This window comes from Platichthys flesus, chromosome 15 (genome assembly GCF_949316205.1).
Source record: "Platichthys flesus chromosome 15, fPlaFle2.1, whole genome shotgun sequence".
Lineage (NCBI taxonomy): Eukaryota > Metazoa > Chordata > Actinopteri > Pleuronectiformes > Pleuronectidae > Platichthys > Platichthys flesus.
The window spans coordinates 14138637-14161117 of NC_084959.1; the positions used below are offsets into that span (position 1 = coordinate 14138637).

The following is a 22481-nucleotide window of genomic DNA, read 5'->3' on the forward strand; positions in this document are numbered from 1 at the left end:
TGCAGCTCCAGCTCCACTGCTCATCTCATTTCTCCTCTGCACACACACACGCACGCGCACACACACCCGTGCATGCATACACACAAACTCTCCCACACACACTTTCACGCACACAGTACCTTGAAAAAACTCATCACCCTCCAACTTTTCCGTCCCTTTGTAGTGTTAAAGCCTTCAAAATCGAGCAGAGTTTTTTTTTTTGCTACAAATCTACATATGCATAACAATGTATAATGTGAACGTGAATGATCATTTATTTAAGATTGCAGCAGTTGTTAACATGAGAAAGAACTCGCTATAACAATTACATTTCATTTAGCTGAGGCTTTTATGCAAAGCGCCTGACAGTCTGTCAAGCTAAAGGCTAAATTCCATGCGGCCATAATATATTTGATAATTTGATAATTTTACAGGAAAAGGGTTGGAATTTTACAAAAATATAGTCACAATGTTAATTTTAGTCAAAATTGTACCCAAAAAGTTGTCCCTGATCTTTGTCCCTGTTTTTCTCTTGTCCCTCTGCTAGCTTCACCCTGAATAAACTAATCAGCCATCAACGAGGTCTGCCTGGCCGGGGAACTAAGGTCCTTTAAAACCGTGTGCTTTCTATTCATTAAATCAGGACTTTATTCTTGTAATAATACAACATTAATCTTGGTTGTTGGAATTGGAGTATAGTTTGATCATATAGGTGTTTGTCAGGAATCAATACATCCAGCAACTGGCTTCTTTCCCTTATATTTCTGAATATTTTCGGATTCACGACAGCTATAAAAAGTTGTTTCTTCCCTCACATTGAGGAGAATCGGCTTCATACAGCACAGAGAGATGCTGTTTTTATGTGTCCACAGTCAGGCCAGGACAAGGTGAAGGTTAACAGTTCAGTAAGAACGTAATCTGAGTTCTTTGTACAGGATGAACTGTAGTTCCCCTTCTGAGCTCTGCCAACCAAGATCACATCACAGCATTAGTGATCATGCATCTGCTGGGTATTTTAGAGATCCACCATTCAAAAAAAGTAAACACAGTCCTTTGCAGCATACAGTACTGTTCTGGTTCCCAAACCGCTGCCTCGAGGGCGGCCCAATGATAGTGTACGATTTATTTAGATTCTTTACTTGATTGGAGAAAGATTATTGAAGAAGGAACGTTTTCCCCATGTAGTTCACTGATAAGCCCCATTACAAATTGTGTATTTGCTATTATTGCAGACCTTTTACAGCATCAGCCATCTTGTCACTCCATCCTCAGTCCAGATTGACAATTTTCACGTATATTTAAAAATACATCTCTGAATATAGAGGGAGGATTTTTTAGATATGGAATCCTTTAGCTTGGGGGAATAATATTGTCACGTACCCTTATCTGGTTGAGGCTGTTCATTGAAAGTGCTAACCTGCTCTGTAATGAAATACACTACCCACAGTGTTCTGATGAACCTTACCCTCGGAGTGGTGCGAGAGGATGAGGAGGTTCACACAGGCGGCGCCGGCTCCGGAGCCAAAGATGGTGATTCTCTCTGGGTCTCCTCCAAAGTGGGCAATGTTTTCGTTGAGCCAGCGCAGGGCTTGGATCTGGTCCAACAAGCCATAGTTCCCCTTAGCAGACTGGTCCCCTGTGCTCAGAAACCCTGCAGGGTAAATTAGAACAAACACAGAGAGGGGAAAAAAGGGAGAGAAAACACAGATTTATGAGCAAACGGAGGAGCAGGGCATAAATCCAGCGGCACAGGATAACATAATCCTGAGCGTTTATTGCCTTTTTAAAAAATATCACAAATAAACAGGAGATGGCATCCTGTCATTGTCAGGAACTCGTCGGCCTCCAACTCGATGCAAGTGTGAAGAGATTTCACACAGAAAACTTGCCAAATTACTCATTTTTAATACCCACACTGGAAATACAACAGAGTTAAGAGAACCTGTCAGCAGAGAGAGGAGAGCAACAGAAGGCATGTTTCACCTACTTCCAGGATACACATTTGCACGGTAGGTGCACACCCACAACAAGATAAAATAAACTGAACAAAATGTCACACATGCACAACACACATAGGAGAATCATTTTTTCTTATAAGAGCGAATTACAGGAGATTACACACGTTTCAAGCAGCGCCAAGCTATTTCATCCTGCAACAAACGTGGAAATTCTCCCATTTTTGACAGTTTGGACTACCTTTATACAGAGAAGAGATGTAAAACGATTTCAGTTAACTACACACTCTTCAGAAAAGTCATTGTAGGGTTGGAGGTTGTAATGAAAAATAATGAAAACAAAGCATCTTTGAGAATAACTGCCATCTCCTGATTTTCAGTAACAGAAAATACTCCTTTTGCTTAGAAATGTATGTTTTAATGATTTTCTACATCACTCTCTCACGTGTGTATTGACAGAATTTTCCAGTAGTTCCCATTGACTGTAAATAAAGATGGAAGTCATGCCTCAGCTTCCAATTCAGAAATGAAGCCAAAATATCCTGGATACGAGCGAATATATCCTGGATACTGAATCTTGTATCGATTTGACTTTTTAGCCTGGCCCATGCCCTATCACAGTAGCAATTGAGTATCAAGGTCCAATCGTTACATTCACTCAACCATTCCAGAGTCACTTTCAGATGTCAACAAGGAAGTTTCTTTCCATTTTTAAAGCATAAAATAATACATTTAAACCAAACTCAGATCACAGTGATAAGAACTAGCTAACCTGACGGAAACCATCTTTGATAAAAAATATGTTTGACGTGTATTTTGACTTATTGGTTTGGTCCATGTACTATCAGCAAACATGTATCAGGCAGCGTTTATAACGTATACTGCAGCCAGGCACCAGGAGGCGATCAAGACAATTTTTAGGTGCTGTCATGTCATCCGTCTTTACAAACAGTCTATGTCAGTACCCAAAACTAAAGCCAGGGGGTCACAATGACGGCATTTACATGGACGCCAATTTGTGGATCTTACTCAGAATAAGACACTATTTCAATTATGGTCTATACATGAGTTGCTAATGGGATATTACATTCACATTCCTGTTACAAAGCATAGTCTAACTGGATTACGTCCAGGTTTAAAGACCCAACCTTAGATAGATTTGGATGTTTTTTTTCTAATTTTGCAAAAACTGCAAAACCAATAAACCCAGGAAATCTGCCATTAAGCAGTTGGTGTCTGCAGTATGTGGAAAATGCTGTGAAAACTCCAATAGCACGTTATAATGGGATTAAGACATAGACATGTCTATATAATGGGACTAAGGTCAGAATACTCCACGTCGTAATTCGATTATTGCATATGAGTATGACCTCATTCAGGTTAAATCAGAAAATGGTGTATACATGGCAGTGCCTTATTCAGATTATTGGTCGGATCGGCTTAATAATGGGACATTGGAGAAAAAAGCTGCCTACTTCTTCCCTAATTTGCTCTATATTTTGGGAAAGAACAAAAAGGCATAACAGACTGATCTGGATGTTTTTTTATTTTGGCCTAGGATAGCTGCTTTACACAGTGCATGAGTAAATGTGTAGTTTGAACCGAATCGTTTTATATTCAGTAATAATTTAAAACCTGGAGTGCAGACATTAGCAAACACTAAGAGTGCAGCTCTTTACAGTGAAACAATGTTATCCACATGGGAAAAGTGGCTGAATAGTAAATGTTTAGACTAGCTGGGATATGTACAGTAAAACCCAGTATAAACAAGATATACCACTATACACAAGGTCCTGATGTAATGGTCAGTGTGTCTGCATATACTCTACATGGTATAAACAGACATTTATGCTTGTGGTGAATACAGTGATTATTATTCACAATGTTTCCGTGTGTGGGAGTTGTAAAAGACACATAAGTGGCTGAATCACCGGCATCATCTAAAGGACGGATGCAAAGTACAGTAGAGGGAGTCCACACAGACAGACAGATGGCAGGAGGCCACAGTCAGCACGTTTCCAAGTGTGCTGAGCAGCAGATTAAGTTTTATTGTTAATGATGATAATGTGATGGCGGCGATGATAATGAAGGCGATGATAATGATGACATCCTGCCAAATTGACCTTCCTAAGACCATCGGGCTGACACACGCGTCTCGTTCCACACTCTTCCCTGTACTTTCAGTGCCGCTAACAGCACTTTAAAGTCTTTTTGGAGGACTACACTGACACGAATATGATTCATATGATTCAGACTGTCCAAATTCTTGAATAAATATCATTACAAATGTTTTCCCACTTTAATTCGACAACTTGGAGAGTGATAAATGTGACGAATATGCAGCGGTTGCTCATAATTTTGGATATACTTGGGTTGTACAGTAAAGTGGCAGGTTTTTTTTGATGATGATGTATGATTGCCCCCTGGTAAATCGTTTTAGATCATTTTTTATCTTTCAGTTTATAATAATTTCTTTTATTGAAAAATATTGAGTGCAAAACATATAAAGAGAACAACAAGAAATCTTGTTAGTTTAAATCATATCAATGTCACAGCAGAAATTACTTTAAAGGGATTATTCCAGCAATCAAGATATAGTTTGCATGTTTCTGTGTAATTGTATTATCCGTGGATCATCCCAGCAATTGACTGGCTTTTAGCCTGATGTGACTCTGACCTGGTAGCGTATCAGTGCTGACCTGTGTCTCTTATCAAAACCATAGGCATGTGGAAGTGTCTGCGCCGCGGCTGCCCAGCCGAGCGCTGAGCTGCCTGCCACAGTTGCCTGGCAACTGTCCAGAGCTTCAGGCAAAATGATATGGACAGACACTCACAAAAGCACTTGCATACACAAAATCCGGGCACTTCCACATTCAAGTGCACAAACAAGTGCATGCACGCGCACATGAGCACATGAGGCAAAGTCACCGCAAGCACGCGTGCAAGAGTGTGTGTGCTAGCATGCTAGCTCGAGCTAGCACTTCCCATCCCTCTTTTTGCAAGGGCAACATGAAGAGAGGTTGGTTTATCTCCCACCATTAAAGATAAGTCAAACGAGTTCCCTCCTCCTCTCTTTCTCCTCAGTAAGTTTTCGTCCTGATTCCACCCCCTCCCCCATCTGCTGAGTTGGGCTTCCTACTGACTTTAGCGCTGAGAGAAGCAGTTTATGAGGCTGAACTCATGCATATTCAACACTTGCTTTAGGTAACGGCCAAGGAGCTGTGAGGAGAGTCATCAACCTCTAAGTAAAGATAGGGGCTGAAGACAGCGAAAGGAATGGCTCGGAGACAACAGATGTGTGGTGAGCAACACATGGAGGGAAGTTTAAACAAGCTCAAAAACATCTGATAATAACTACGACCTTCAATGTCATGATTACAGAAAATCATGAAAGCATAAAACGGGGCCTCTTAGTCTTCCTGTGTTGTATGAGTCATGTCAAAAGCCGTTATCCCATACTGATATGGTTCTGCATACATGAAGGGAACTTCTTATCAGGGGGATTTTTATTTCGTATTTCAGAAGAGATCTGCATTATACAAAGAGAGGCAACAACCCCATATTAAAATTATGTTTGTGCTATAATAAAGAGCTTTATTCTCTACACCTCTGCAAAACATCTCGGCAAAAAGCCTGCACTATTCACAGACACACAGACCGGAGCTAAAGCGTGGTTCAGAGTCATCTGACTGTTTACTACTGAACAGAACATGCATCTGCAGAGTCATTTTTAGGACTGCACAGAATGACTGCAGTGGGTCACTGAGCATATTTCTGTGAACGGAGGAGAAAGACGGAGGGAGGGGTGTGTAGGGATGAAAAAGAGAAAAAAAAGCCAGAGACATAAAAAGAGGTATTAAAACGAACACTGCCCAAAGCTACCGTTAGATCCTAAATGACCAGAGAGGTGAAAAGAATAAACTAAAGGACAGATATCATTTCAATGGTGATGAGGAGAGATGTAAAAAAATCTGAAAGAGGTTATTGCCCTTTTTATCCACATGGAAAAGGTGACGGAATGGGGGAAACATCAAATTTTTCTGTGTGTATACGAGTCACTAACTTGATCAAGGAAAAGTAGAGGCGCTGCCAAAAAAGGAAACTAGCCTTAGCAGATGGTGAGCTCCTGAAGACTAAAGGATGTGTTTCGATGATCGGAGTGAAGTCGATCTGATCATTCAGCATTTGTATAGTAACCTTGAGGATCATGGACTGTAAATGATTGTAACAATGGATGAATATGACATGAGCTTTCACTGCACCATATAAAAAACATCTTCTGAGATCTTAACAACAAATTATGAGATGATATTAAAGGTCCTATCAATAGAAAAACACTAAATCTGAGGTTTGCAATTTAAATAACGAGGTTTCTGAAATACAGGGCACTTTCTATATTGACACTAAAAGTCTAAAGCATTGTTAACGCCCCCTAGAGGCGGCTATTTCCACATTGTAAAAGTCTGGTAATATCATTTAAATGTTCTTATTCAAAGATATACAGCTCTTCTTCTACGCCTCTTGCTCTTTCACATTGTATTATTATCATCTTTCTTTTTACAACAATTTGTTAAGTCTTCTCGCCGGCACGGGAAGTTCAATGTGAAGAGCTAATAGGCCCATTTCAGTTATGTATCACTCTGTATGTCAAGTATACGCAGAAATGAAATTATACTGTAATTGGGCTCCCTCCCGCGGAACTGCCGTGCTTTCAGTACACCGCCCATGGGCTTCCAATGTCATTGTATTTATTACCTTACTAATCTCATTTAATTTTTGCTCACTACACATGTCCATTCAGTAAGGAGCCAAGCTGTGCAATGAAATCGGGCTGCCGTGCAAATCTGAAGTGCTTAGCTGGATGCTTTAAATGGGACACGGACACAAAGACGGCTCAAAGTTTTGGAAAAGAAGTTAAAATTTCAGAAAAAAACAGACAATTAACACAAACATACAACAATATAACATACACTGGATGAATGGTTCACTAAATATTTTAGTGGATACCATTTCAGAGGGGCGGCAAGAAGGTTCAAATCCCAGTTTGTAGGGGATTGTTTTTCTTCTGCATTCACTCCCGTGTCAAATGAGTGCAGTAAACCTGGGTTTTAATCGACGCTGATGGAAACGTGACACATGGATGAGCAAGCTCATCTGGCAACACAGCAAAGTGAGAGGGCCTCCATTTGCGGGGCATTGGTGATGTCAAACATGACTCACTGAGAAAAAACAGGCAAACTCCTCTTTGGGCAAGTGTTTTTTGCAGGATTACAAAAAAGTCATATCCGGTCTAAAAGAGGTATATGTTGTCACTTCGTAACACTGGTCGCCTGTCCAGGGTGTAGCCTGTCTTTTGTCTAATGCCCGCTAGGATTGGCTGCAGCTCTCTCTGTGACCCTCAGAGGTAAAGCAGTATAGGTCATAGATGGATGGATATTTTATCACTGGTCCCAATTTAAAGGGATTCTCTTAAGGTTAGTCATACTGAGGCATCTTCAGACATGTATAATTGTATTTTGGTATTTATAGTATTTGATTACATTATCTGGTTAACCTCCTTCTCCTTTACTCTATTAAGATTACTCTGTAAGAGATAGTGGGTTGAACAATCTAATCAGTGAAATGGTTTACAAATCTTTGTAAATGAGTGTCAACCACTCAGAAATCATCTAAATTAGGGGCTTTCAGTCAGAAACTGTCAGCCCCCTCTGTGCCTTAGCTCCACATGTTGCCACAGTCACTGACTCAGCTGTAGGCTACAACTCCAGCCTAGTTTTTGTAGCGTATATTCTTGGTTTTTCCAAATTGGACCATCAGAAATGTTGCAAATTATAGCAGTTCCATGTTTGCAGTGTATCCATGAATGTACAGATAATTATCTCTTGGTCACTTTGATACCTAGGAAAGCTTAACAGCATGAGGAATTCTTGAGTTATATGGACCTTTTTTTCAATGATTTCTTTTGGATTTAAAACTGTCAGAATAAGGACACAATATAGACATGCTGGAAGAACTGTCTCCATACCAGATTTCTTGACTTTATATGGTGCGTAAGATGTAGCTGCGTTAATTATCTTGCTTGTGTTTGACTACTCCAGCTGCGCGGCTGGCTGGCAGCCTGGCATGCAGACTGGTGTCAGTTTCAGTCATTTCACCCATGAGTCATTAGAGTTCAATATGAACTTTGCCAATACGAAAGGATCCGTCGTTGGCGTCCATACAAGCAGAAAGCTCACGCACAATCATCAACTGAAACAGGATAGGGGATGAACAATGTAACATAAACCGGCCACTTCGGCAAAGTCAAGAAATCCTGTCCAGTGTTTTTATATTTAATTTGAAGGCCCAACATCTTGGTTTGCAGGTGAATCTAGTCACAATCTCACCGCCGCCGAGGCACTTCTCTCTGATGCCCTCTCAGTCCGCGGAGTGCTCACAGAGTGGGAGGACTGTGGCTCTGTGCAGGGAGTGGGAGGTGCGTTCCATTTGTATTTAGGGATGAATAAGTCGTGAAAAGGCAGCAGGCAGAAATTAACTGAGAACACAATCTGTGCTGGCTAAAAATATTGTTTATGTCACATTTAATAGGGATGTTTTTTAGAACAAGAGGTCATACGATTTGAATAGATTATCAAGGCTAACTGACTTGACTCATCATTAAAATGTTTTCATATGCACAGGCCTGTCAAATTCTGCCTATTAAGTAACGGACAGAATGGTGTTTACTACATGAGCGCATCTTTCTTTTAATGACCAACCTGTCCTTGATGGGTAAATATAGACTTTAAAATAATAATGTGAAAAAGTATTTAATATGGTTGACCTGGATTTGGTTTAATAGAAATATAATAGAGATTTACATGATCTAATAATGTCTCTACTTAACATAGGTATATGGATTTCTAAGGCTTTAGATATTTCTCTTTGACTAAGTTATCCATCATAGTTGGTCAGACGTTCCGTATAGTAGGATGTAAAAATTATTACCTTTTTTTTTTTCCACTTCGGTTTTAACAGCAACATAATAACGACAATGACTAATAACTATAAGCCGTGCTAATCAATAATTTTTATATAAAAAAGTTTCTGTATTGTTAAAAAATGTCTCTCAGTGTGAAAAATCACCGAATATTCTCGCCTGCACCTAACTCCTACAGAGCCATTTTGCATCTGTCATAGTTTTGGCTCTCCATTCTGAGACTAAGGCGTCTATGTTCAGCCTTACTGCTCTTGTCAACCTTGCTCCAGCTGTGATTGGCAGCTGTTTGCAGTCAACATAATCAGATCAATTTCCCATATATTTGCATTCGGCAGCTAAAGAGACAGATGATTCATTCAGGCGGGAGTTGACACAAAAGAGAGAACAAGAAGGACTAAATCTGTGACTTTCCAGGTGACCACAGTCACCATTGTGTTTGGGATAAATAAATGTATCTTAATCTTAATCATATATGACATGTAGCAACTTGTAGGCTATAAGAATTTTAAAAGCAGCTCAGGGCTGTAAATGCTAATGCAAACAAAAGCTTGTATTATTGTATAAATAGGCAGCTGTTTGCTGGCATTTTGACTGAATCAACTTAGTAAGGGGATGCTATGTTAATGTTGTGTTCCCAGCTTGTAAAAATCGAATAAAACCCCCCACAAATAATCATGTTTGGTGACACATTTTCAGAATATGGAAGAATCTGCTTGTTCTGAACTATACTTTCAATATGTTTTATCACAACTTTTAGGTAACGGCAATGTAAATACACTAAGTGTCACCGAGCACAACTGTACATTTTGGAAGGATGATATCCAAACATATGTTAAATTGATAACTGCATTTATTCAGTATAAAAGCTGTGGTTATTAATGTGTCGGTATGCGGTTGCTCTTACTAGTAAAAAGCTGAAATTAGGCAGAAAGTGCAGAGAAACGTTTCCAGAAGAAGCGTTTCATCTCTCTTCCGGAGGTGAAAAATGTTCTCACTGCCGGAGCATACGATGGTGGGCCCTTCCCCAGAGTTCATTAATTAGTTAATTAGTTAATTAGTCTGAACAGATGGCTATGCAACACAAATCAGAAGGCTCTCAGGGCCCGGAGCAGGAGGAAGGTAGGAGAAGGTGAGCCGAGCAGCAGTCGCAAATCTCAACTGTCACCCAGCGCCTGACCTGGGCTGTGCGCTGCAGACATTTTCTCTTCATTCACCCGTTTTATTGCACCACGGAGCACGTCATAAATTAATGAGAAAACTACAGAATGTATTTCAACTGCTGCAAAATTACATGTGTCTGTGTCGCACTGGAATTAAAAGCATAAGGCGTTGGAGCATATGAAAGGGCACTCTGGTCACATTACAGCAGCTTATATTTGAATGAATACTTTGCATCACTGCAGATTGAAAAAAGCATTTCTGATGGTTTATTTTTAGACTGTTCCCATCTCCCCCCTTCTGTTTCCTTTTCCCTCACTGTCTCTCCATGACTCTCCCTCGCTCATCCGTCTCTATTTCCTGCTCTCACTTCTTCCCTTATTCCCAACTCCCGATCACTCTCTTAAAGGCACAGGCACCGTATGAAATGAGGTTGGCATGTGTAAGCTCCTGTGTGTGCGTAAGTACGGGATAATGCTAAAGATTAGAAGGTAAAAACTATTAAAATACGGTATGCTGTGTTTCTCACTTTGACTCAAATGCACAGTGTCAGAGTGGGGTGCTATTAAAAATTCACATGTATGGTGCATTATTCATATGTATATTTTACGCACGGCCTGCAACCAAGCAGTTACACGACGTCACATGCACGGGGAGATATCGGCGTGCACACAGGCAAAAATGCATGGTTATGCTACACTAATACACACACACACACACACACAAAGAAGGATAATCGCCTTAGTACAGTAACCCATTTAACGCATATCTGTGAGTGAGAGACCGAGGGAGAGAGAGCACACATTCGCCCACTTACCAAAAAATGTTCAACAATGTTAAAGGAATCGAGGACACTGCGTCATCCTTCATAATCACTCAGCAGGATCGCTCTCCACCTCGACGTACATGCACTTTAACGACTGTGTGTGCGTGCTGCGCTGCGCATGAGTGCACTTCTTCAAACATCTCCGACATGAATCACAGCGACGATGTCAATGCAAATCGTCCAACTTCTAACAAGGTGGAGCGGGAAAGGAGAGACAGAGAGCTCTGAGGAGCATGCCATTCAATGCATGGAGCTCAACAAACCTGATTTTAGATTGAGAGGGTTGAATCTCTCGCTGAACTTTTAATAGTTACGGTTTGTCTGACACAACAAGCTGATATCCAGCCGGAGGACGCTGCAGGTGCAGGGCCTCATTGCACTAACTCTTCGTTTGCCCTTGTCCCTGTGTCTCTCCAATGGCACCGTCAATAACGGTCTGGATCATGTTACCCTGTGCTTACCCTCGCTGCAACTCTTGGACGGCTTCCTAAACTACTCTCCTTTCTCTGTTTATCCTTATTCTGATATGTTGAAACAGGCGTGATGCAATAAACAAGATCTGATTACTCAACCTGGCAACTGCAATGACTGACACAGATAGTCTTTGTGCAAACACCTCCAAAAGATGATGCCCAGTGTAAATACTTGACTCCACTGACACCCAGCAGCACACACTCACACACACACACACACACACACACACACACACACACACACATAGACGATGCAAGCACTGCAAAGCTCCAGCAGAATGGACAAATAGAATACTCTAAGATAATCCAAAAATACACTGAAAGCAACAGAAGCACACTGAAAGTGCCCTTTTCAATGGGTGTACACCGAAGGCACTAAGTGCTCGCTGGTTTCTCTGAAGTCAGTTCTCTCTGCAGTAGTGCATGGTAATAGAACAATTAATTAATTGAAAAACGCAATTTTCAGGGTAAATGAACACTCTAAATACACCTGTTTGTGCCTTTTACTGAAATCCCCGCTGCACAGAAATAACAACAGTGAACAGATACTGAGAATGTCTGAGCAACTTCAGCAGGAGAAATGATAACTCAGGATTAACTCTCACCTCAATGTGCATGACTTCCTGACTGATATCCCTGTACAACTGTGCACACAAACATTGTTATTGTACAAATACGTTTCCAAGTTCCGGTAATATAATGTCGAGCAGTACGGTGCTATGAGGTGTGTCCTCTGCTAAATGACATGAATCATATTTGGTCAGGGCCGGTCAGGTTCTACGTTTGGGTTTGGTGATTACCTCCAAAAAGGAGGTTGTTCACACCCATATCAATTTGTTCTCAGTGGATGGATGTGGTGTGGGTCCCCGAAGAACTCATAAAGTTTTGATGCAATTTAATGGAGTTTTTCCACATTTCCGTAGATTAAAAAGTGGTTTCATAAGGGGACTGTTGGGCCTTGGTGGAGGTATACGCTATATAATGTGCTATTTTGAGTGTTAAATTAGGGATAGGATTAGGGAAATTTATTATAAGGGTAATATGTCTCTTTATATCTCCAACTATGACTGCCGGCTATGTACATGCATCTGTTTCAAATACAAACTCTTTGCAATAACCCCATGAGAACACCAAAATACTGAACTGATTTCGATGACATTTGAAGGAGGGGTGGGGCATGACCTAATGAAGAACCCATTAAACCTTTTGCTGAATGCAGATAAATGTACATATCCCATATTTTGTTATCTTTATACATAACGTTGTGAGAACGGACGTTGATATTTTAAATGGAACAATTCATGGATCTTGATGAAGAAAATCTGGCGCATTTTGGAACTGATATTCATGCGCGTGTGCAATTTGATGCAGCCTGATTGAATTTAAGGAGTCTTACTGGATCGGGTGCTTTCCATAGTGCGCTAGTTTTTAAACAGAGCAGGCTTCACAGGTAAGTTGCGTGATGAAACATGTCAAACAAACTTACCGAGCACACCAAGCCGATAGTTCATGGTGACGACGATGACGTTTCCATAGGCAGCAAGGACGCTGCCGTCGAACATGTTCCCTGAACCCTCCATGTAGGAGCCTCCGTGGATGAACAGCATGACCGGCTTCTTGCGACGATCCCGAATATCTACATGACACAGACAGAAATGTACATTATTATCACGTTAATTCACTTATGTTAAATTCTTTACCACACATTCAATGTTTGAGCATCCCTACTAAGCTCAAGTGTCTGCAAGCAACAGGCAGTCTCCTCAGTTTAATCAGACAGCTTTAGATTTATATGACTGCAGCAGTCTTGTCAGTAAAAAATCCATATGGAGCATTTCGCAACCTCCTACAGCAAGTGAGTCACTAGAATAAAAAAGATGCAGACATGTTCAGTAGACTGCGTTTCAGTTGGCAGCAAGTTTTTTAAGTCTGCCCTTCCGGGCTCATCCTCTTTATATTTTTCAGTGATGTTTATTTACCCTATCTCGTGCGGTGATGGAACCTTCCCAAACTGTCCATGTGAGGAGCAAATGGTGCAGCCAGTTCTGAGGCGCACTCTTGTTATTGGTATCTTTATGCCCATCAGTGTGTTGCCATGGTTCACTCTGCCAGCATGTGCACAGGGTGCCGCTCTCTCTCTCTCTCGGAAACCACCCCTCTTGCAGTGTCTGTGGTATGGTCCGAGTGTCTGCGCGTGGATAAGGCAGAGAGAGCTGCCAGTGCAGGCCAGTTAGGCTGAGCGTCTGCACTGTGCAGGGCCTGTGGATAATTTGTACGAAAGCCAGACCAAGTGGAAACATAAATAACAGCCACGGCATCTGTTTACCCTGATGAGCTTCAGCACTTGGAGACGGGGAGGCAGAGAGAGATAGGAGGCGAGGAACAAGAGATAAAGGGAGGGGGGGGGGTGAAAATAGGGCACCATGAGAGATCTGACAGGGGTAGAGACGTAGATGGGAGGTTCACACAAAAAAAAAAGCGTGATAGCGAGGATGAAAAATATGAAAATGTTGCAGAGCAAGTCATACATAGCGAGGTACGGTAATGAACGCGCAAATTCACACAGGATTCACACCGTATTCTCACACACACACATGCACACACACACACACAAACTCTTGCATAGGCAGCTGCGATGTTGAGTCGCTATGGAAACTGCTTCTCGCTAATAGAACTGCACCAGCCATTCCATTGCACCGACTCACTGAATGCCTGTTGCCGTGGTAACAAATTCTACTCACGTATTTGCACACCCGCCTGCATCACCACCTGAATCTCAGGTTACACATGCACTTGGGTGCGTCACTCACAGTCTCACGTCCAAAAACACACACACACGCACTGACACGCACACAATCATACACACGTGAGCAGACCAAAACTGCACATATGGCTTCACACATGCAGACATCTTTTATGGATCACAGGAATGTCACAAACAGACTGGCTAAAAATATACATTTTTAGTCATACACTCTGACATGCTGCTCTTTTCCTTCTCTTCTCTGGTGCGCTCTGAACCTCGGCTGATTTCCCAGAGGATATGTAAACAAGTTCAATTATCCCGGCATTACCAGGACAGTACAGAGGAGTGACATCAGCAGGCCATCGTCAGCCGCACTCGCAGCAACACCGCCATAGATGAACTCCTCGGAGACAGAGAACAGTGACATGCAGCTGCTATTTTTAAGCCTCAATCTCTATTTTTCTCCGCTGTAAAATTATTGTTTTGCTTCTGCGTTAACAAAGAAAAATGATGTAAATGTGCTTGATGCAACCCTATCTGTAAAACATCTCAACATTGCACTATTATGACACTGTCAGACTGATGCTTTACAACAATAGATCTTTGTGTGATATTTATGAACAATGAAAGCAATATTATAAAAAAAAAAAGGAAATGAAAGGGTTTTTTTTTTTTGCAGAGGTTAGATATTTTTAAGGTTGACGGGCACCTTATAGTGTCATTTTAACAACCAGTCACAGAATCTGTCCCAAACTTCACAATGATCTGTTGGTATCGGAATTTAAATGTGTGAAACAGGATGAGGAATCAATAAGGAAACAACGTCAGGACAGAGAGTAATATCATTGGTGAGAGCAGCCTTCTTTGCCCATGCTACTATGATTTTGTTTTGAAAATATATACAATTTTTTAAACAAAACGATTTAAAAACTGTTTAAAACCCCATCCGTATATCGTAGCCGCATAGAAGCACTTGTATTTACAACAACTGTTCACAAAGACAACAGGGTCAACAAGGTTTGTAATCGATTATCCATTCTACATTGTTAGCTGAGGCTAACATGATGGCAAAATGCAAGCAGTTAGAAGTGTCTAGGTCATTGTATCCCAATATCTTTCTTCCTGCCTGTCAGTCCTAAAATGTTGTTTTCAAACAGGGCGAGCAGCGTTTCCAAAGTTTGAGCGGCTCTAAAACTTGGAGTAGTGTGGACGGCAGGTGTATCCAGCAGAGTTGATGCCTTTTCAAATAAAAACATGGATATATCATATATGTATATCATGGTAGATCAAGCTCTTATATATTTCAAAAGCTGTACCCACCCTCTATTAAGAATTTGAAAAATATCCCATGTGCAAGAAGTGCCCTTAGCTGATTGTATTCTGCCTGTAGATTCCTCACCTTAGCAACTCATTTTATTGCTTAACACAATTCTCTTTGTATGTTTTTCTTTCTTTTAACATCCTGTTTGAATAGCATGTACAAAAAACACTTTGACTGTACTTTCAATGTCCTCAACGATTTTATCGTGTATTATAAGTGTTTGTGTTGTGATGGACAATAAAGATTTAAACTGGAGTGAACTATGATCACCTATACCCGCCATGCAATTATCCTCCTTGTTAAAACCTGCCGCCTACATTACACATAATACAGCTTGGCAGCCAGCAGTTTGGCTGATGAGTTTTAAGAGGTGGTTTACATTTAGATCGCAGATTATGTCTTTAATAGAGGGCCCCCTTTTCGAGCTAGCCTCTGCTCCATTAGCCTTGATAAGAAAATGTGTTTCCCCATTGAGGTTCTCGGTCATTGTTTTTTTCCGAAGAAGCTGAAACAGTAAGTTAAATGGGTGTCTACTGTTGTACTGGACAGTACAATTTAAGCAGTTTGCAAATTTGTATGATAGATCAACAATTAGGTTAGCGTTTAACGACTGTGGCTCCTTTCTGGTTTTAATGGTGCACCAGTTGCTAAGATTGCATTTAAGTTGATTTACCTCAGGGGACACACATCTCATTGTGTGTTACAGTAGATCAAGGTGTTAAGTTCATCAAGGTCATAACAATAAAAACTATATCTCAATCTCTAATATCTGACTCCAGGAATAAAATTGCTATTTTGTCCTGGAGTCAGATATTAGAGATTGAGATATAGTTTTTATTGTTATAAAGAGAAGTCCCCACACATCATTAGAATACAGAACATTTGTAAAGGATCAGGTGAGTTCAAGACAATTTTATTGACATTAAACAAAAACTGCACACTGCTTGTATTTTCGTGAGAAAATTAGCATTTATAGGTGACCCTTTGGATTTGATTATAAACTGAAGATGTCGATTTATTTAAGATTCACATTTGTGGGACACGGTTGAATAAAAAGAAAGAAAGTAGATACAAATCTATTAGGCAGAATTTGGTGTGTGAAATGTTCTAAAAGGAGCTCAGTGGGAACAGAGAGGTTTTGGGGGTGCAGGGTCGCAGGGTGAAAGTGTTTCCATCAGATCCAAAGCCAACAAGGAGCTCACTGTCTCTGCTGCCTGCCTCCAAAACACTGGCACATTATTCACTCCTCTTCTTTCTACCTAACCTGATACTCCCCTCTTCAATATCCACCTCCCTCCCTCACACCCATCCTCAATGTAACATCTCAACTCCCAGCAGACACTGCCTCCTTTCTACTTTTTCATTCCTGTGGTCCTCCTCTCATTCGTCCTCTTATGGAAATCTCAATTGATTTGGGCGTTTACGTTTTAAGCCTGACTCAGCACTTTGCACTCAAAACCCACACCCAAGCAATGCAGGTTTTTGCAAATAACTATTTTTCCCCAGCATTTGAAAAACCTGTTTCCAATCCATACCTGAGCAATTAAGTAAGGGATTCAGGCCAACCCGACTATCGCCCCCCCACCCCCCTATCCTGTCAAGATCCATCAGGTGTCGGCATAAATGTCAAGCTTCCACCTGTCTCCTCCTCATCCTCTCTTTCTCTACATCTCTCTCACTTTCAAAGCTCAATAAATGTCATTTCATCATGCACTTGTCTTCATGATGACAGTTTTTTCCTCTTTGCTTCCCCCCTCGTTGCCCTCCCCCGTGCACTCGCAGCGCTCGGCTTTTCCCCCCTCTTTCTTTCATCTCTATTCTATCGTTCCGCTCCTCTCCTCGACAATCCTGTGTGAATCCTTTCTGTTTTCGCTGTTAAAAAACCACACAATTGGATTAGCTACATCTGTCTCTTTTTAAGCCACGGCAATTAGAGATGCAAGGGAGAGAGAGGACTCAATAAGCAAATAGCACAAACATAGCACCGTGCTTCGATAGACACACAGGCAAAAATGGAAATGTGAGGAACTCTACGTGTGCATAATGCTGTATACTATACACTTTGACAGTAAGTCTGGGCACGTACATAGAAACATGCGCACATGCTGTCTGCATTGATTTTGGCTGCATCATTAAAGAGAGTAGTGAGGGCATCTCCCCCCGACTGCAGTGAACTCGAAAAATGTACGGCAATAACAGGGACATGCAGAAATCCTCAGATTCTTAAAAGGAAAAAACTGGAGAAGGCCCAATAGCATTATGAAGGGCATTGACTTGGACTATTTCATAAGGAGATTTTTGCAATTCGTCGGTTAATAAAAGCCGTTAACAATGGACAGTGTAATGTGCACATTGAGTGGTGAGTCTAAGATGGTTATTAACATGGACAAACACACCCACACACACCATTTCCCCACGGAGTTTCAAAAATGGAGCACGAGGAAAAAAAACAACCATGCAATTATAAAATACCTTCATCCCTTGGTCTGTTCATTGTAGACTCATCCTGTTTTTTTGTGAGTGGACCTACGGTTCAGAAAAAAAGAGGGGGGAGGAGAGACAAAAGACAAAATTCAAAAAGGTTGCATTTGCAGGAAAAACAAGAAAAGATCACAAGAGGGAAAAATAGCAAAACTGTAAGATGTGACGCTCTGGTTAAAATCGTGTGACCGCACAGCTGAAGACAAAAATGTTTACAAGGACTACACACTGTTTCCTGGAAAGATAAACCCCAACTCATCTGTTTTAACTGCTTAGGATCTAGTCACGGACTGCCTCGTAAATAACCCCAGAGGCCACTTCTCCTCGACCCTTCTCCCAATCAGTCCTGACATGCTGCTGCTTTGTAAAGAAAAATCAATGAGCAGAATCAAGCCATCACTCTTTTCAGTCAGAAAAGGCAAAGGAATGCCAAGATACTTTGTATCCTGCTCAGGACAGTGGCGCAGCCCCGAGGCAAGAGGCCCTGCACGGTCCAGAGAAGGCAGCCCGTTCAAACCTCACACACACACGTGACCACACACACACGCACACACACACGCACACACACACACACACACACGCACGCACGTTTGATATATAACCTGACTTTGAAGGCTTGTGACAGAATTCCCCCTCACCAAGGTCAAAGAGGAGCCCCACATTAAGCTTTTAATGGTAACGCCAGTTAAATGCTCCATAGGGCAGAGCCAATAACAAGCATTTATCACAGTGACCAACCAATGCCCCGGCGCGTCAACCCCGGTAAGTCTGAACTGATAAGAATCCCAGTAATTTGTTTTTTCTGGGTTTCTGTCAGCGGAGCGTTCCATCAGACCACAATTAACGCCGCGCTTTCCCGTCGTTCTCAGTCACTGTCTGAGCGTTTTCCAGAGAAAGTCATTTAACACTCTGACGTGTGCGCACACATGCAGCCCCCCCACACGCCGAACATCCACGTGCCACACAAAGCATGTCAACGGTGTCCTTTTCATATCCTCCTTCTACCCAGCCCATCTCCCCAGTGGGAAGGCGTTGCAGTCACTCATTTTAAAGAATACTCTATGCTGGGTTATCACTCTACCAGTGTGCTGCTGACATGCCCGCTTCTATCAATCTGCAGGACACCTCACAGAGAAGTGATGGAACATACCCTTTCACTTCTCACTGCGCCTCCTGTCTACTGACGAGAGACAACAACACCGCACTCCCCAATCATAATAATGCTGCATTTTCACCCATCCGTCTTTATGAATATGGTTTCCTGATATAAAATGTTTATCTGCTGTTTAAATGGAGTAGGATCAATGCTGAATGGATTTGCTGCATCCTCTGAGTACCACTATGCAGGCGCCAGGTCCAGAGAGCACTTCCTGCCATGGAGGGAGAGGGTATGGCCGCTAGTCGTCGGTTGCGCTGCAGACAGGTAGACAGGCCGGTAATGGATAGAAAGGCACATTATCCCTCCGTCTTGTCAGCACTTCCCCCGCTACTTAGCACCACTCTGAAACCACATCTCGCCGCTTAATGGAGACTTTCGTGATTTCATTCATTTTCTAATGCCCAATAAAGAAGTAACCTATATGTGAGGATAAGCTCTAAACAGACGGCTGGAGTTTGTAATGGACCGTCAGACTCCACCCATCACATGGGCACCTCACCTCAGGAGTTCGATCTTGTCGCTTTATAGTTGTATTGTGTGTAGGATTATTTTCATCTGAACAAATATCTGATGGTTGTTGGATGAACTGACGATTTTTCTGTAAAAACATTTTGTTTGAAAAATATAAAAGTAAAAGTTCCTCATACATGTATTCTTTTGACTGTTTGAGCAATTGCATGCAATTACAGGACAAAGTGTGGGATTTATGTTAGCTATGTAGAAACCTCAGAAAATCATTAGAGGTTATAATAATCTTATGTCAATACATCAGTAAAATATAAGGTGAAAGGTAGTTTTCAAGTTTTATCTCTCCTTTTCTCTCTATCTTTTTCTTTAAAGGACTGCAAACAAAATCATGTGTCTCCTTACTGGTTACACCTTTCCGACCGCATGCATTATTATTGTTGATGACCATTATTCAAGGCAAACTTTAAGTAACTTTAAGACAGGACTGGCAGTAGCAGAAGTGACCATTATACAAAAGAGAGGTAAGAATCCCAACTTGATGCAAGAAGTACACAGAGCAGGAATGACCCTGATAAATTAAATAACAAACTAACCTTAACCCTAAAATAAATGAAAAACTCAAATTTCATTTGGATTCATCTTTTAGGGACCATGAACATCTTGGATAAATGGAAAACCGTAAATGTTTATTGACTTGATAACAATGATTTCCCTAGAAATACATGCACCTGGCAGTATTTATCTTTTTATAAAATGCTATTTATGAAGAAATAATACAATGGGTCAGACAAGCCAAAGGGAAACTAACACAGCAGCAGAGAAGCCTGCCAGTAGGTGGTCTCAAGATGCCACTGGTAAGAGAAATGTGTTGTCCTACACAGGAGCATTTAGCTTGGGATGTCCCAGTACTGTTTGACCTAACGCAGCTCCATCTCTCAGTCAACAGCATTTCTTCTCGGTTCAGTGAGCCAGTGTCCAGAGCGCAAGCTGTCTCCCGTCCCTTTCCATTTCCTCAGTGCAGTAAACGGGATGAAGCTGCAGTATGTCATGTCTGTGGTGGCCTGTCTGCTTGACAAGGTGTCAGACACAGCTTTGGGTCCCCCACCTCTCCACCACCTTCTCCCCTGCATCCAGGCAGCAGCTTCCAGCACATGCAGTCCTATCCCTCGGCTCTCCATCCCCTCCACTGTGCCCGCAGCCTCCAGCTCCATCCTTTGCCTCCACTCTCCTGCCTCCTGAAATATGGTTTTTAATAAAGGCGCGGTAAATGGCTGCTCTAGCAGCAATAAAAATGAAGGATCTCAGGCTCTTGGCTGAGGAGTGTCTTGGGAAAATAGGAATGCACTGAGACAGTGCTACTGCCTAGCAGCCTGGCCACACAGGAGAGTTAGGGTGAACAGTGGAGGAGGAGGAAGGAAGCAAGAGAGAGATAAATAGGGAGTATAAAACTCACTCTTCAGTCCACTAGAACATTGTTGTTATTTACAATTTTCCGAGATGTTATTTGTGCTTAATCTGAGCCGAGGAAGTAGCAGGCGAGGTGGCCCAGAGAGGGGGGGTGTGGAAAGCGTTCATTTGCATTCAGAACAGTGACCCCTTTTGCTGCCATCTGCATAAAGATGGAGGAGAAAGAGAGGAGGAGAGGAGAAGACGCAGGGATGGTTTCAGAGAGGAGAGAGCAGAAGGGGTGAACAGATGCAGAAAGAAAAGAGAGCTGCGAATTTGCTTTCATCCACAGAGTAATGTTTAGTAAGAGTATTTCTACGTCTGAGCCAGATATAGCAGGAGTGAGGAAGGCGGGGTGCTTAAGGTAGAAGATAGATAATATGTGATGTTGCACTCTGGAGATTTATGCATCAAAATCAATTTGTGCAGGGCAGATCTGGCAGCAAAACATTCAGAACCAGGCTGTGTATGAAGCTGTGCTGCCAATTCATTCTGGCCCATCTACATCCACTGTGGGTGGGAATGCAACTCCTCACTGCCAAAGCATCGACGTCCAGACTTTAAACATGCTCAATGTGGAATTAAGTTAGTTGCTAGCTAAGAAAGCTTAGTTTAGATAAAACACTATAGGACGGACATGGTCTTGGGCATCCAGAGACTTGGACCCTGGCAGCAGATATGCTTCTCTGTTTGCTAAAATGGAGGATGTGCATATTCAAATTTTTTCAGAAATCAATCAAATAGTTGAAAAAACACAAATGCCTTACAGTGACTTTTGAGATAATGGATTAGGCCTTGTCGTATGTGTACCATGAATGTCTACCTGATAGAAGAGACATTATCTCCCCCTAAAAAAAAAAAAAGTCAACCTGCTGGTGGCGCTAGAGGAAAGGTCAAGGAATCTGCAAATATGGTGAGACCTGTCCTCTGGGGAGCATGAATGTCTGCAAATAAAGCCATAGCAATCCTTCTGATACTGTGTTTCCTGATATATTTTAGTCTTGACGAATTTACTAGAGCAGATGAAAACATGAATGCTAATCTGAAGGCCGACAGGTGGGACATCGAAAACTTCTCTTTACACAAACATGAATTGGGCTGCAGTTTAAAAGCAGTTCTTACTTTTGCCGTTTTCAGCTCTGAACTCTGATGAATATATGGAGTTCGGTGTATGTCTGCAAGCAGCTTCAGTCTGGACATGACTACTCAGTGGAGATACATTGCTAGGGCCGATAAACACATGACTTCAGCACTGAAGGCTGACAGGTGCCACATTTAGTACTTCTTTTTAAAGAAATTATCAGTTACATCAACAGCGAGAGCTGTGTTGTGTTTTAAAGGCAGCTCTTAATTTATCATATTTGTGACAAATAACAAACTATTGAACTGCCACTCACATTTGATCAAACAATCAGAGTTCTGTTGAAGCACATTAGATGACTGTTCGGCTTTTAATAATTCTAAAATTCCGATATTTATTTAGACCTGAA

The 22481-nt window shown here is 41.6% G+C and overlaps 1 protein-coding gene across 1 annotated transcript in view; it reads right to left on the minus strand.

Moving 5' to 3' along the window:
- The window catches only part of nlgn2b (neuroligin 2b), a 62339-nt gene that overhangs the window by 9051 nt on the left and 30807 nt on the right, over positions 1-22481 (minus strand). The window contains exons 3-5 of the mRNA XM_062406900.1: positions 17910-17963; positions 12857-13006; positions 1445-1630 (exon numbers count right to left, since the gene is read on the minus strand). Of these exons, the coding sequence (XP_062262884.1) occupies positions 1445-1630; positions 12857-13006; positions 17910-17963 (390 nt within the window). The remainder of the gene's footprint in view (positions 1-1444; positions 1631-12856; positions 13007-17909; positions 17964-22481) is intronic.